General features: G+C 35.5%; 1 protein-coding gene across 1 annotated transcript in view; it reads right to left on the reverse strand.

Moving 5' to 3' along the window:
- Window positions 1-13,763, reverse strand: part of DPP10 (dipeptidyl-peptidase 10 (non-functional)) — a 1,145,057-nt gene that overhangs the window by 161,441 nt on the left and 969,853 nt on the right. Inside the window, exon 12 of the mRNA XM_006895132.1 lies at window positions 5,285-5,323. Coding sequence (XP_006895194.1) covers window positions 5,285-5,323 — 39 coding nt within the window. The remainder of the gene's footprint in view (window positions 1-5,284; window positions 5,324-13,763) is intronic.

Consider the following 13,763-nt stretch of genomic DNA (forward strand, 5'->3'; position numbering starts at 1 on the left):
AAGTTGCAAACGACTTGACAGCACATAACAACAACAACAACAACAAATGTCTGTGTGTTTAAATTCAAAATAAAACCCAAATTTATTGCCATTGTGTTGGAGATGACTCATTGCTGATGCTCCAGTGGGTTTCCAGAAGCTGTAAATTACATGAGAGATTCCCAGTATTTCTCCCTCAGAGTTGCAGAATGATCAAAAATGTGTTGACTTTGGGTCAGCACTGCAATTCTCTAAGAACTATGGCACCAGACCTTCCAAAGTTCATTAAAGTGCTAAGCAGCAAGTGTATAAAGAGTAGAAAATGAGGCATGGTGATAAAAGGCCATGAGTGTTTCTCAGAAAGGGCCAGATGGAATGGGAATAGCACAGCCCCTCAACACCCCAGAGTAGAAAGCTGATAAAGAGCCCATAGCCCCACTCAAAGGAGCCTCTAGAGCTCCATTAGCAGCAAGAGGTTAATTCATTTGTTGTTGACTCACAGACTTTACTCGTAACTTTGGTACCCAGAATAGGGTGTATGAGTTTGCCTAATAGTCCTAAATCACAATTCCTCAATTAATCCAGGCTTGGGTTTCATTTCAGCAACTCAAATTCAAGAAGCCTCTGGTTTCCTCAATCATCCAGCCAGGTTTGTCTCAGAACAGTTACAAGTCAATTTCTCCTTAATTATCCAGCAAGTATAGTAAAACCTTTACTATGCCTTTATCTCAGGGCTCCTCTGGTTACACCTTGTCTCAGTTCCAGAAAGGACTGACGTAATAACTTAAAAAAGGCTAAATTTACATTACTATCACAGCTCACCCTCTGGCTTTTCTAGACATTATTTTCCATTATCTGAAAGATCAATCTTTCCCTAAGCATCATCTAAATTTAGGGAAATATGTTAGACAGATTCTTCACTGCCTATGTCTTCATACTCCCATTTTAGATAGCCAATTTTTAATTTGCCCAGTCTTATCAAATGAGTAATCTGAAGAAACAAGTATGTCTTTTTATCTGTAGAATCTTACATTAAATTTAAATCTGCACCCATAAATAAAGGTCCAGTCTAAAGCAAACCATCAAGTAACAGTAATCAATAGTAGCCCACAGAATGAAACACCTCTTCGTCTGACTGGGTTCTGGTCAACACATCCCCAGCCATCTGTGGCTAGGCCCAAATAGGCATCAGCGACAAAATCAGGAGTCATCACTTCTCCCTGAGTTTCAGACTTGCTGCCCTCCTTAACTAAACTTTAGCTCCATGCTACATCCAGGATCCCTAGGACTCCCTGCTCCACAAACAAGTAACCCCTCTTCAATTATCCATTCATCATGCTAGATGAACAGTGCTGAAGGAACAAGTCTAAACTCAGCCTGTCTCTTCATTACTGTTTTTCTCCAGTTTCCACTCTTCAAGTGGACCCACCCAGGTGGTCACCATAGTTGAGCATACTTTCTTGTTGTTGTTGTTTGGGGATTTTTTTAACTTTAAAGTCCTGGAGGTACATCTGAGGCTTCCTCCATTTTCTCATCAAGTATGAGAGATGGTAAACGTTAACAGGTGGTAAACGTGAGTTAAGCACACTCATGAGCTTTTTCTTGCCTCAGTGTCATTGCAAAAGTCTCTCTTTTACTGCCTGTATACTTTCAAATTTAAATATCTTCAAACTACTGAGTGGGACTTCATCTTTCTCAGGCTAAAATCACACTCTATACCAAATTCTACTACTCTAAGCATTTTTCTAGGGCAGATTTTCCCTTTTTGAATACCCAATTAATATCCAACTGCTTACATTCCTCCCCCACCCATTACAATATGGCCCAATAAAAACCTTAATCCTTTTTTTTTAATGGTTTGCTTACCAAGTTTGTATGCACTGTGTTTTCTATACAAAATATCAAATGGTGATGAATTTTATAAAAAATAATGCATGTGAATGATTGCATGAAACATAAGGTCAATAAAGAATAATGCGAAAAACCTTAATAAGTTTTATAGTATAGCTCAACATTTCATTTAAAACAAAAACAAACAAAACAGCAATATTAATAAAGTTAATAAATTATTAAATAATTATAAAGTAATAATAAAGTTAAGTAAGACTTTTGTCTTAACACGTACAACTTTCAAGGAATTAACAGTTTTGACTTAATTCTCTGCCCTTTTTCTCTGGCCATAAAGCAGCTTCTCAATTTTTCTTTTTACCTTGTAACAGCAAAAGCAACCTTTTAGGTTTCGCCTCCACTTTGTAGAGTAACCATTTTAACTGTACATCTTCCTCATTTCTACATTTGCAAAACCAAGAGAGTGGAGGAGGTAAAGAATGTCAGCCAGTGACGTCTTAGTCCAGCATTCCCCGCCAGATAAACAGCAAAACAGAATTCCCTAATTAGTAAAAGTCCAAATTTCAGTCAAACCCAAATCATCTAACAAGGTTTGCTTCAGAGCAAACCTATGTCAGCTTCTCTTTCCATCATCTGGCAAGAACAGCAAAAACCTTTAACTATGGCCTTCATCTAATGCCACAGTTTCTCCACAGCAACATCACAGGCCCTCTACCATCATCGCCAGTCTCACACCAGGGTCTCGCTCTCAACAGAGTCTTGCTCCAGGCTCCTTCAAGTCTTTACCCAAGTTTGGGAAGCACCATCTCTCTCATCCTAATCCCATATTCGTTGGTGATTTGCAAGAACATATGTCTGCAGTTAAGGCAAAAAAAGAGTCAGAGGAGGCTAAGGTAATGGCTGGGGAGGGGGAAAAAAAACCAAACAACCAAAACCCACCCAACATTAGGCCAACACCCCAGCCCACCCTGAGGCTTTTCTAGTCATTATTTCTCATTATCTAAAGGATTGCTAAAGGGTAAAACCAACAAACAAACAAAAATCTGTTTTGGAAGCCCGGCTGCTCCTTTGAGTTTAGAATGGTGATATTTCGTCTCACATACTTGGCACACATCATCAAGAGGAGCAATTTCTTGGAACAAGGCATCGAGGCGGAGGGTCAGAAAAGAAGAGTAATACTGAAAAAATGAGTCACACACCGACTACAACAACGATCTTAACCACTGTACATATGTCACAGGGTAAGATGAAGACTTGTGTGTAGAGGGGTCCTACAAGTTAGAGTTGACTTGATCAAACATAACAACATACATATATTTCAAAGAAGAGTTTAGGTTATTTACAATTATTCTTGCCTTTTTAAAAAAATATTCATTCAGGTCTTTTTCTTTTTATCTCATAACTAGGCCCTATATTAGACCTCTGATTACAAAGAAAAGTTTGACAATCTTCCTGTCTTCTTAAAGGCTATTGAAATGATCAGAGAAATAATTATATAAAGGCTATAGAGAGCTCACATTTGACGTTAAGGAGACTTTGATTAGAGGCTATAATTTTGTTTGGAGTGTCTGGGAAGTCTTAAAATGAGAGATTTAAGCTGAAGTCTGAATAATGAATATTTATCCAGCAAGAGAGTGGTTTATCAAATTTTATTCAAAAGGCTTGTACAAGGGTGTGCTAATGAGAGAAGAAAGATAAACAGGAAGAAAAGCAATATGACACAGAGCTGGCAAAGCTTTCAATTCAATCTCTGTTGACAATCTGAAGGATATAAGGGAGAGAGAAAAGTATGTTGCTTTAGGAAAGAAGTAGGACAAGAGTGATGTGGAATATCAGAATCCTAGGTATATTTCAAAAAGATCCCTCCACTTGCAGAGTGGAGACAAACTGGGTCTGTGTCTGTTTTGTCCAAAAACGGGCAAAATTCACATGCAAAAAATAAGTGCATTCTTTAAGGTATATTCCCAGTAGTGGAATTGCTGGGTAAAATGGTATTTCTATTGCCAACTTTTTGAGAAAGTGCCAGACCACCTTCCATAGTGCTTGTGCCAATTTTTTACACCTCCCAATCACAGTGAATAAGAATTCCAATCTCTCCACAATTTCACCAGCATTTGTTGTTTGCCGTTTCCTTAAACCTTGCTATTGTTGCTCTGGTGAGATAATAACTCATAGTATTTTTTATTTGCATCTTTTTTATAATTAGGGCTTTCAAACATTTCTTCATGTGTGTGTCTGCCATCTGAATATGTTCTTGGTGCAACAATAAATGGGTATTAAAAAAGAAAAAGAAAGAAATTGAATGTGGGTGGGCATGGAAGGGGGAAAGAGGAAAATGTGCAACAAAGTATAAATAAAGATTCAACTCTCCTGTAAATTTTCATTGCAATGGCAATTTAAATAATAAAAACAATTTTAGAAAAATTACCTGTATTTCAAACTGTGATGGTGTCTGTGAGAGGAAGTAAAGTAAATGCACTTATGAGATCTCTAAGACTTTGTTGGTGCATTATAAGTAAACATAAGGATGAGGTAATTTTCAAGAGCAAACATTAGCTCTCTGGTTTAAATAAATGAAAAAGTAGCATGTCTTTCAGTGATATGAAAAAAAAGACTAACTGAAGAGGTGTGTGTACAGTTTGCATCTCCAGAGATCGTTCTAGAAATACAGGAGGAAATGCCAACAAACATTTGAATATTTTAGAATATAGAAGAGTGCCTGGGATTGCACACTTGTAAGCACCAAAATATGAGTGATAATGGAAACCATAGATTTGAGCATGATTATAGACATGTTATAAAGGAGGCCTGTAAAGTAAAAGATCAATCAAAACTAAACTAAGTAAAGTGCAGACCACTTTTGGAAAACTAGTAATAGCCTTAATATTAAAATGGATTTGGTCATACTTAGATAATCTATGTGTATTTCTTTCTGAAATATCCAGAAGACATTTAGCATTGCCACTCAAGGAGGTAAATCTATATTTCAGCCTTATTTAGGCACAAAGTTTTATGGCCAAGGATACATCTTCAGCTTAATGAATTAACTCAGTCCCATAAGGACAAATACTGCATTATTTTAGAATGAATATGAGGATCCAAGAAGAGAGGAAATGGGGGAGCAGAGGGGTGAGGATGGGCGACAGATGAAGGATGGTTAATCATAAGCTCACACAATTTGATGGGAGGGTGGGGTGCGTGTGTGAAAGAAATGAGAAAGATCCAGTGTGACTAACAATGTACATAAATCAGTATTAAAAACCAACCAAACAAAAAATAAACACAAAAAACCTACAACCAATTTGACAGCGCAAGACTCACTTGAAGATATACAACAAAATATTAAAGTCATTTACATATAGAAATATGTTTCTCGAGCAAGCTATCACTTAAAAAACAGATGGATGGAATGATCATCATAGACAAAAGAAACATATAGAGACCATAAATACCATACCTGCTTAGAAAGCCATGTATCTGATGTCATCTCATATTTCTGAAACAAAACACAGAAAAAAATAGTAATTTCTATTGAGCATCTCAAGTTCTAAACAAGAACACATTAACATGTTTTTCACAATGTTATCTTTCAAACATTTGATATTTCTCTCAGAAAAATAGTAAAGAAACACCATTGCTATTATTGATGTAAAAGGACTAAGTAGAAATTTGGGATTAAGTGATAATTCAGTAAACATTATTCTTGGGGAACTCTTTCAGAATCACTAGAAGTATATCACCAGGATAGAAGATCCACTTCCAGCTCTATTTCATAAGGTCATTCAAATGGTTTTGAATCAACAAAACAGATGGATATCTAAGGCAAAGCAGGTATATCATGTTCCCTGGGAGTCACTTGAAAGATGAGCATTTCTATTAACTTGGTAAAGTCCAAAATCCTTCCTCAAGTTCAGTAGGTATTATTTGCTTTAACTAGGAAAAAAGCAGGAAAACATTTATTCCTTTTCACAAGTTCAAGGGGACACCAGAGTAGGTAAGAAAAGACATTCTGAGGTTTCACAAGCATGCAAATAAGAAAAAGTTTCCAGGGTACTCAAATAGCAGAGACAATGAAGCTGCATTTTTCAGACTTTGGACATGTAGCTACGTGAGATTATGTGGTGGAAAGGGATATCATGATTGGAAAAAGGAAGGGTCAGTGAGGAGAGGAAGACTCCCAAAGAGAAGAATTGACAAGGTGACAGCACCTAACAATAATAGCATTATCCTTTCTACATCCCTACAGAAAATTCAATTTTCTTTTCCTCCAAGCAATATTAGGGAGACAATTTTAAATACATTTATTCAAAGAACTGGGTAAACAGCGAAGGTAAAATTAAAATAGAACATTCAATATCCAATATATCCATCATTAGACCTTTGGTTTTGGAAATTTGGGGATTGGATTATTTTTCTTGTTGTGTTGATAGCATTATTCCTTGTGAATCAGTTTTATTATAGCCAGGAAAAACAAAGAAATTAGACATTTGAAATGCCAAGATTATGTGTTCCTTTAATACAATCTGTCAAAATTAGAACCAAAACTGTATTATTTAAAGTGTTAATATGCATACTAATCAAATTTTAAATAAGTATTAATAAATAAAAAAGCATTTTAGTATATTCACATGTAATGAATTATTAAATATTGGGTTGTTTTCTGAAATAAGCAATCTATAATGAAAGTATAGACTTTAAGAAAGTTAAATAGCAAAGTTATTGCTGTTGTTGTTAGGTGCCACCAAGTTCACTATGAATCATTGTTACAGTTAGATGTCAATGAGTCATCGTGGACTTTTGGCAACCATATGGAAAAACTGATGTATGTACTACCCTTCTTCAGATGTGTTGCACCATCCCCACAATGCCTGATATATCTGAGCCCATTGCTGCAGTCACTGTGTAAATCCATCTTAAGTCTTACACTCCTTTGCTATGACTCAAAGAGACTTTATAAAACAAAGAGATTGTAACCTTGACCTATCCTGAAACATTTTAATAATCTCTGCCATTGGCAGCCCATTGTCATAGTCACTATGTCAATCTATTTCAGTGAGGGTCTTCTTCTCTTTGGTGACTCTCCACCTTTCCCAGTATGATGTTTCACAAGTATATTCATTTATTTCAAGCATGTTTTTAAAGGGTCAGTCTATGGAAACCATAATACAATTTTGGTTTTACCCAAGTATGCAAGTATTCAATTTAAAATGTTAATAAAAGCATTCCCTTACAGATTTCTTTGCTTTCCCCAATTTTCCTTATAAATTTATATCAACCATTAATAACATTTTGTTGACATTATAATTAATTGACCATTTTCTCTTTTCAGAGATTTTAGTAATAGATTTTTTTACTGCATAGAGACATTAGGAAAACATCTAACTACATAATATACTTGACTCTTTGTACTCCAACAATACATTTTCTTGGTATCTATGAAACAGATTTAAAATGCATACCAATGACACTGCTCATTAGCATCATCAATTATTTTAGGATCCATGACAGCATACAGTTTCACATGCTATTATTTGCCTTATGATTTCAATTATGCAGAAAGTAAAATGACTTTTAAACTCCATAAATTTTATAGAAATATAATAGCATGTCAATACAGAGTCAATTAAAAATATAATAGGGTCTTTATAACTGTGCTCTGTTGAATCATTTTAATATAATTTTGTAGTTGACACAATTTTTCTGATATGAAATAAAACATTTAGATTGTATAGAGAAAGTGATAGACTTTTTCTGGTTAAATGGAACATGTCTTGTACACCAAATTTTAAATAATTCTCTAGCTATCAATATAAGAAACCTTAAGAAAAAAAATGCAGAGTCACATTAGTCTGTTATCTAAGAAGCTGGGGAAGATGATCCAGGTAACTGAACAGCATAAGAGAAATGTGAAAAACACCAGTGAAATCTAATTAATAAATATTCAGCTCAACAACTTTTGTTTCCATATATTTTCCAGTCAATCTAAAGAGTAATACCTGTTGGTTGGGTTTGTGTTTTTCTTTTTTGTTTCTTATTTCAAACCATTTAAAAATTGTTTGAAAAATATATTGAGGAGCCAGCAAAGAGAGAAAAACTCTACCATACCTATGTGAGTCCATGCGCCTTCAGCCACCAGAGAGAGGAGTACTCTGTGGGTGGCTTAGGTCAGCCAGCACTGATAAAAATGCCTTGTGGGCCACACGTGATAACAAACTGTAAGTTTTCTATGCCTCCACCCAGGAGTACAAGGCCTGGACCAGTCAACACAGAAGTGGCTTATGGTCCACCAGGACCAGCCAGCAGCTAAGCAATCACCTCATGGGCTCCTCAGACAACCAGGGGAGAAGTTTGTCACTTAAACAGTAAATACAGGAACGACTGGAAAGGAGGATTACTGTTGTGAAACTGAATCAGTTGCAATGCTTAAATTCTGCAGTTCTATAGATAATATTATACAGATAAGGAACAGGCATCTTCCTACAAAGATACAAAAGACTCTACCTCACACATGAGAAGGACATCACATAATGCCACGGAAGCTACAGTCAAGTACAAATTTTAATGGGGAAAGAAACCCCAAACAAACCCACAGCAAGGCTTACCCTAAAAATGCAGAGCAAATCATGTACCCAATGAATAATTCAAAGACAGAAAATCATAAGAAATACAGTGATTTGGACGCCCAGAAAATGGTATTGAAGAATTTACAAATGATAGATTGTAAGCAAAGAGCAAAAGAAAATTTAAAAAAGCATTATAAGACAGAGAGAAAACAACCAAAGCAGCGCTAGAAAATAAACCATCAAACCAGAAAATACAAATTTTATTGTCAAAATTTTCAGATTAGAGGGACAAAAAAAAAGCAATATAAAAGAGTTAGAACAAACATGAATGAGGCAGAATACATTAAATTCAATGAAAACTAACTAGAAGAAAAACACAAAACATAAAAGGAAAATGAAGAAAATCTAAGAATTATTTGAGGTGACATTAAATAAAACATATAGATGGCTGAGATTTCAGAACAGGAGAGGGTGGAAAGAGCACTCATAAAATTGTGGAAGAAGTACCAGAAGAAAACTTCCCTGGCATCATAAAAAAATGAAGAAATACACATTCAAGAATCTCAGTGAACTCCAAACAGGTTAGACTTCAACAGAAAAGCATTGAAGTGTATCATAGACAAGAAAAACAAATAGTCACCTACAAAGGAGAATCAATTAGACTAAACCCTAACTTCTCAGCAGAAACCCTGCAAGAAAGAAGAAAATGGAATGCAACATATAGAAGACATATAGAATGCAACATACAGAAAACAACTGACAGCCGAGAAGCCTGTACCCAGCAAAGGTGTTCATCAAATATGAAGGGGAAATTAGGTCACTTGTAGAAAAGCAACATGAGGAATTCATGACAACAAGGTAACCTTTATATGAAATATTAAAAGAAGTCCTTCACACATTTTGTACATAAACAGCAAAGGAAAAGACAGTTGTTGTTAGGTGCCGTCAATTTGAGTATGACACATCACAACCCTATGAACAATAGATCTGAACCCTGTCCTATCCTGTGTCATCCACACTTTCTAACATTTTTAGAGCCCACTGTGGCAGTCACTGTATCAATCCACCTGGTTGAGAGTTTTCCTCTCCTTTGTCAACTCTATACATTTCTATGCATCATGTACCTCTTCAAGGAATAGCCCTTCTGAGCACCATGTCTGAAGGATGTGAGATGAAGCTTTATCATTTTTTGCCCACAAGAAGCAAATACTCTGGCTGCACTTTCTCTAAGACATAATTGTTTTTTCTTTTGGCAGTCCATGGGATATTCAGTACTCTTCTCCAATACCATAGCTCAAAGGCATCAATTCTTTTTACGTTATCTTTAGTCATTGTCCAGCTCTAATATGCCTAACGAGTGATTGAAATGATCATGGCCTGAATTAGATGCACTTAATTTCTCAAACTGACATAATTTCTCCTCAATAATTTGTAGAAGTCCCTGGTGGTAGACTTTTCCAGTGGAGTAGGGTTCCTGATTTTCTGACTGATGGTACCAAGCATGTTAATTGTGGCTACAAGTAAGATGAAGTTATTGATTAAAACTTTCAATCTTTTCTCCATCTATCATGACGTTGTTCATCGGACCTGTGGTAAGAATTTTTTGTTTTCTTGACATTGAGATGCAATCCATATTGAAGGCTGAATTCTTTAATCTTCTGCAACAGTGCTTCAAATTCTCCTCACTTTCAGCAAGCAAGGTTCTGTCATCTACACAGCACAGATTATTTGTATTCCTCCAATCTTGATGACACATTCTTCTGCACAGATTAAATTTTCTTGAATAATTTATTTAGCATACTGATTCAATAGGTAGGGAGAAGTAATACAACCGGACACACTCTCTTCCTAATTTTCAACCATGTAGTGTCCCCTGCTCTGTTCACACCACAGCCTTTGATCTTCGAATAGATTTCACATGAGCATAATTAAGTGCTCTGGAATTCCCATTTTCATCATTGTTAGCCATATGTATTATGATCCACTCAGTTAAAAAAAAAAAGGTATACTGTCAGAGACTTCATAAATAGACATTCTTCTGATATACTGTACTCTCAGCCAGGATCCATATGACATTAACAATATCTCTGGTGCCACAGCAATTCCATATGTATTCACTGTTATAGCAGTTTTTAAATTATCTACATCAGTTGTAAAACATGTAATATTAATGATATTGTTCAATAGTTTCCAGATTCTGTTGGTTCACCTTTCTTGTACCTCTTCTAAACTGTAGGCCAGATGGTCAATCCTCCAAATTTCCTGGCATGGACTGGTTAGCATATCCAGGTCTGCATTTGTTGACTGAAACAAGTCAATTGGTGTCCTATCAATTCCTGTAGCCTTCTTCTTCTTTTCAATGCCTTTAATGTAGCTTCCACTTCATCTTATTACCATGGGCTCCTCCTTATATGGTACACCCTGAAATTTTTTAGTATCGTTCAATTTTTTTCAGTATAGTGATTCTGTGTATGTCTCCATCTTCTTTTGGTGCTTTCTGGGTCATATTGCCCATAGCATCTTTCAATATTGTGACTTGAGACTTAAATTTGTTTTTCAGTTCTTTCAGCTTCAGAAATGCAGAACTAGTTCTTCCTTCTTTATTCTCCAATTCCAGCTTCCTGTACTTTCCGTTAGAACACTTCGCTTTGTCTTCTCAAGTTTCTCTTTGAAATTTTCTGTTTAGCTATTTTATTTAGCATGTTTCCCCTTTATTTTTGGTTTCTCAAAGCTCTAGTGCAATTTTCAGAGCCTCTTCTGCCATTTATTTTTATTTTTTCTTTATTTTCTGTAATGAACTTTTGCTCTCTTCATAGATATTATCTTAGAAATCATTCTATAACTCATACAGTCTTTGATAATTGATTTAATGCCTCAAACCTATTCTTAAAATGATTTTGAAATTCAGATGGTGTATATTCAAGATCATATTTTGATTTTTGTGGATGTGTTTTAATTTTATTTGACCTCAATTTGAACTTGCACATGAATAATTATGATGGACCCACAGTTCATTGCTGGCCTAGTTTACTGCTGATATTGAGCTTCTCCAATGATTTCTTCCACAGAATTAATCTATCTGATTCTTATGCACCTCATCAAAAGAAGTGAAGTTCATATTTAAAGTCACTGTTTATGTTTATTTTTAAAGTATTTGCAATTAATAAACCATTGAAAATACAAAATTTCAATCTTTCTATTTCTAGCCTCTGCCATCACACCCTATTTTCCAACAACTATTCCTTCTTTGTGTCCAACTTTGTCATTCCACTCTCCAATTATCATTAAAACACCTTGACTGCATGTTTGACCTATTTCAGACTTGAAAATCTGGTAATAATTTCCAATTCCTTCCTCTTTGGCTCTTGTTGTAGGAGCATATATTTGAATAACAGTCACATTAACAAGTCTTTCTTGTATGTGAATGGATAAAATTCTATCACTCACAACATTGTATTTCAGAATAGTACTTAAAATTAACTCCTAACTTGTATTATGCAGATGACACAACCTTCCTTGCTGAAACTGAGGAGGAACTGAAGCACTTTCTACAGAAGGTCAAGAACTGCAGCCTTCAATATGGATTGAAGCTCAACATCAAGCAAAAGTTAACAGGACAGCAAGCAATAAATATTGGAGAGGATGTGGAGAGATTGGAACTTTCATGCACTCTTGGTGGGTGGAATTGTAATAAAATGGTACAATTATTCTGGAAGTTTGGAGTTAAAGAGCTAAACCTAGAAACCCCATATGACTCAGCTATTCTACTGCTGGGATATATCCCAAGGAAAATGGAAATGAGACACAAATGGAGGTTTGTGCATCTACACTCATAGCAATAAAAAAGATAAAGCCCAAATACTCCCCTAACAAATGTACAGATTGAGAAATTGTTGCATATTCACAAAATGAAGTACAGTATTAAAGAGCAACAATTTCATAAAATATTAAAATTTTAAGTTGAGTCTATAGATCATGTTCCAAGTGAAGTAACTCAGTCACATAAGAACAACTACTGCATGAAACCATTATTGTGAATATGTTGTTGTTTTTAGGTGCTGTTGAGTCATAGACGACTCATAGCGATCCTATGATCAAAAGACCTGAGCACTGTTCATACATAGAGCTTCAGAGGCAACACATTTCAGAAGTGGATACCGCTCCTGCCTCCAGGCTTGTTTTAGTCAGGAAGCTCCAGCAAACACTGTCCACCATGGGTAACCATTACCACATTTGGCACATCACTGGCACAGTGTTCAGCAATGCACAGACCAGTGCTATATTGTGAATATAGAAAAATAATTAATCAAGATGTGTATTGTTCAAAAAGGGTAGAGTAAAAGAAGCAGCAGCTCAAAAATGGAAAGGGGAAAATTACTAAGATAGTAGAGGTTCACAAACAGACGAAAGGTTAAAGAATAGACTCAAAGAAGACTTGAAAAGACAGGGTGATAAAAAAGGTATAGTTCAATAGTAATGAATCATATAAAACAATGAGTATGAATGATTATACAAAATACAATGCATGTAAATTAAATACAGTGTAAATAAAAGATTGTATAAAACACAATCCACATGAATGAAATGCAATGTGTATGAATGATTGTATGGAAACCAATAAAAATACCTAAAATAATCAGGACACTTTATACATAGTTCATAAAGTTACTGTCTGAACAGAGCAAGGAAAAACTTCACAGTTTGAAATCAGGGCTATATCCTTTCTCCATATCTATTCAGACTACATGGCACGCTAATCATGCATTAATTAATTAAGCTGGTAGCAGGAAGAATGTTGCACCAAAGTCTGAAGATGACTCATCAACAACCCGTGTTATGCAGATGACACAACCTACCTTGTTGAAAATTAAAAGGACTCTGATCAAAATATGTAACCATTTTTGTTAATTATGTTATTTTAAAATATTATTCCTTTTGGTGAAGACCCTGAGTATATCAAATGATAAAAGAAAAACCACAACCTGAAAGGTCAACAGTGTGACTCCACTTAAAGGAACTTCAAAAAATTAAAAAGGAAATCAAACAAAAATCTTCTTTGAAAGGTCACAGTCTTAAAAACCCTAAGGTATGTGTTCTGTACTACATACTTGTCCGTGCCATGAGTTAATATTGACTGAGAAGTAATTACTTATAGGGAGATAAACTGAGTGTCCCTGGGGTTAAGGTCCCTCCATCTTAGGGTCCTTGCTTCCATGGCTGTGAGGCCATCCCAGGGACCAAACAGGACAAGAGACTTTAATAAATAGAACTTCAAGCAGAGGAAACAATTTTTATAGTTCTCAGTGTGGGAGAGAGAGGTCTGACTTGAGACTCCCTGCATACAAACTGCTTGAGTTGGCAGCCCTGATCTCT

The sequence above is a fragment of the Elephantulus edwardii genome, unplaced genomic scaffold (assembly GCF_000299155.1).
Source record: "Elephantulus edwardii isolate Elephantulus edwardi_28Jun2011 unplaced genomic scaffold, EleEdw1.0 scaffold00160, whole genome shotgun sequence".
NCBI classification, from domain to species: Eukaryota; Metazoa; Chordata; class Mammalia; order Macroscelidea; family Macroscelididae; genus Elephantulus; species Elephantulus edwardii.